The sequence below is a fragment of the Eurypyga helias genome, unplaced genomic scaffold (genome assembly GCF_000690775.1).
Source record: "Eurypyga helias isolate BGI_N326 unplaced genomic scaffold, ASM69077v1 scaffold28780, whole genome shotgun sequence".
Taxonomy (NCBI): domain Eukaryota; kingdom Metazoa; phylum Chordata; class Aves; order Eurypygiformes; family Eurypygidae; genus Eurypyga; species Eurypyga helias.
In genome coordinates this window covers 1-526 of record NW_010225471.1, presented here as the reverse complement: position 1 = coordinate 526, position 526 = coordinate 1, and the positions used below count along the sequence as shown (strand labels likewise).

Genomic DNA, 526 nt, shown 5'->3' with positions numbered 1-526 from the left:
AAGACGATTTAGAGGTGGCTCCCGATTTTTTCGAGTATTTCCAAGCGGCGTTCCCGCTCCTCCTCGCCGATCCCAGCCTCTGGTGCGTCTCCGCTTGGAACGACAACGGGAAGGAGCAGATGGTGGACGTCGGGCGGGCGGATCTGCTCTACCGCACAGACTTCTTTCCCGGCCTCGGCTGGTTGCTCTTGGCCGAGCTTTGGGATGAGCTGGAACCCAAGTGGCCGCCGGCTTTTTGGGACGATTGGATGCGCCAACCCGAACAGCGCCGGGATCGCTCCTGCGTCCGCCCCGAGGTCTCCCGTACGATGACCTTCGGCCGGAAGGGCGTCAGCCACGGGCAGTTCTTCGATCAGTACCTGAAATTCATCAAACTGAACGACCGCTTCGTGCCTTTTACCCAACTGGATCTTTCTTACCTCAAAAAAGACGAGTACGAGCGCTCTTTCCTCCCCAGGGTGTACGCCGCGCCGGAGGTGAGGGTGGAGGAGCTCCAGGGGAACCGGCGGCGGGAGCTGGGAGCCGT

General features: G+C 61.2%; 1 protein-coding gene across 1 annotated transcript; it reads left to right on the top strand.

Annotated features, from left to right (window-relative positions):
- Window positions 1–8: 8 nt before the first annotated feature.
- Window positions 9–518, top strand: MGAT1 (mannosyl (alpha-1,3-)-glycoprotein beta-1,2-N-acetylglucosaminyltransferase; the record flags this gene model as incomplete). The annotated part of the gene is made up of 1 exon (XM_010149535.1): window positions 9–518. A coding segment is annotated over one exon (510 nt), but the record flags the coding sequence as incomplete, so codon positions are not given.
- Window positions 519–526: the final 8 nt, after the last annotated feature.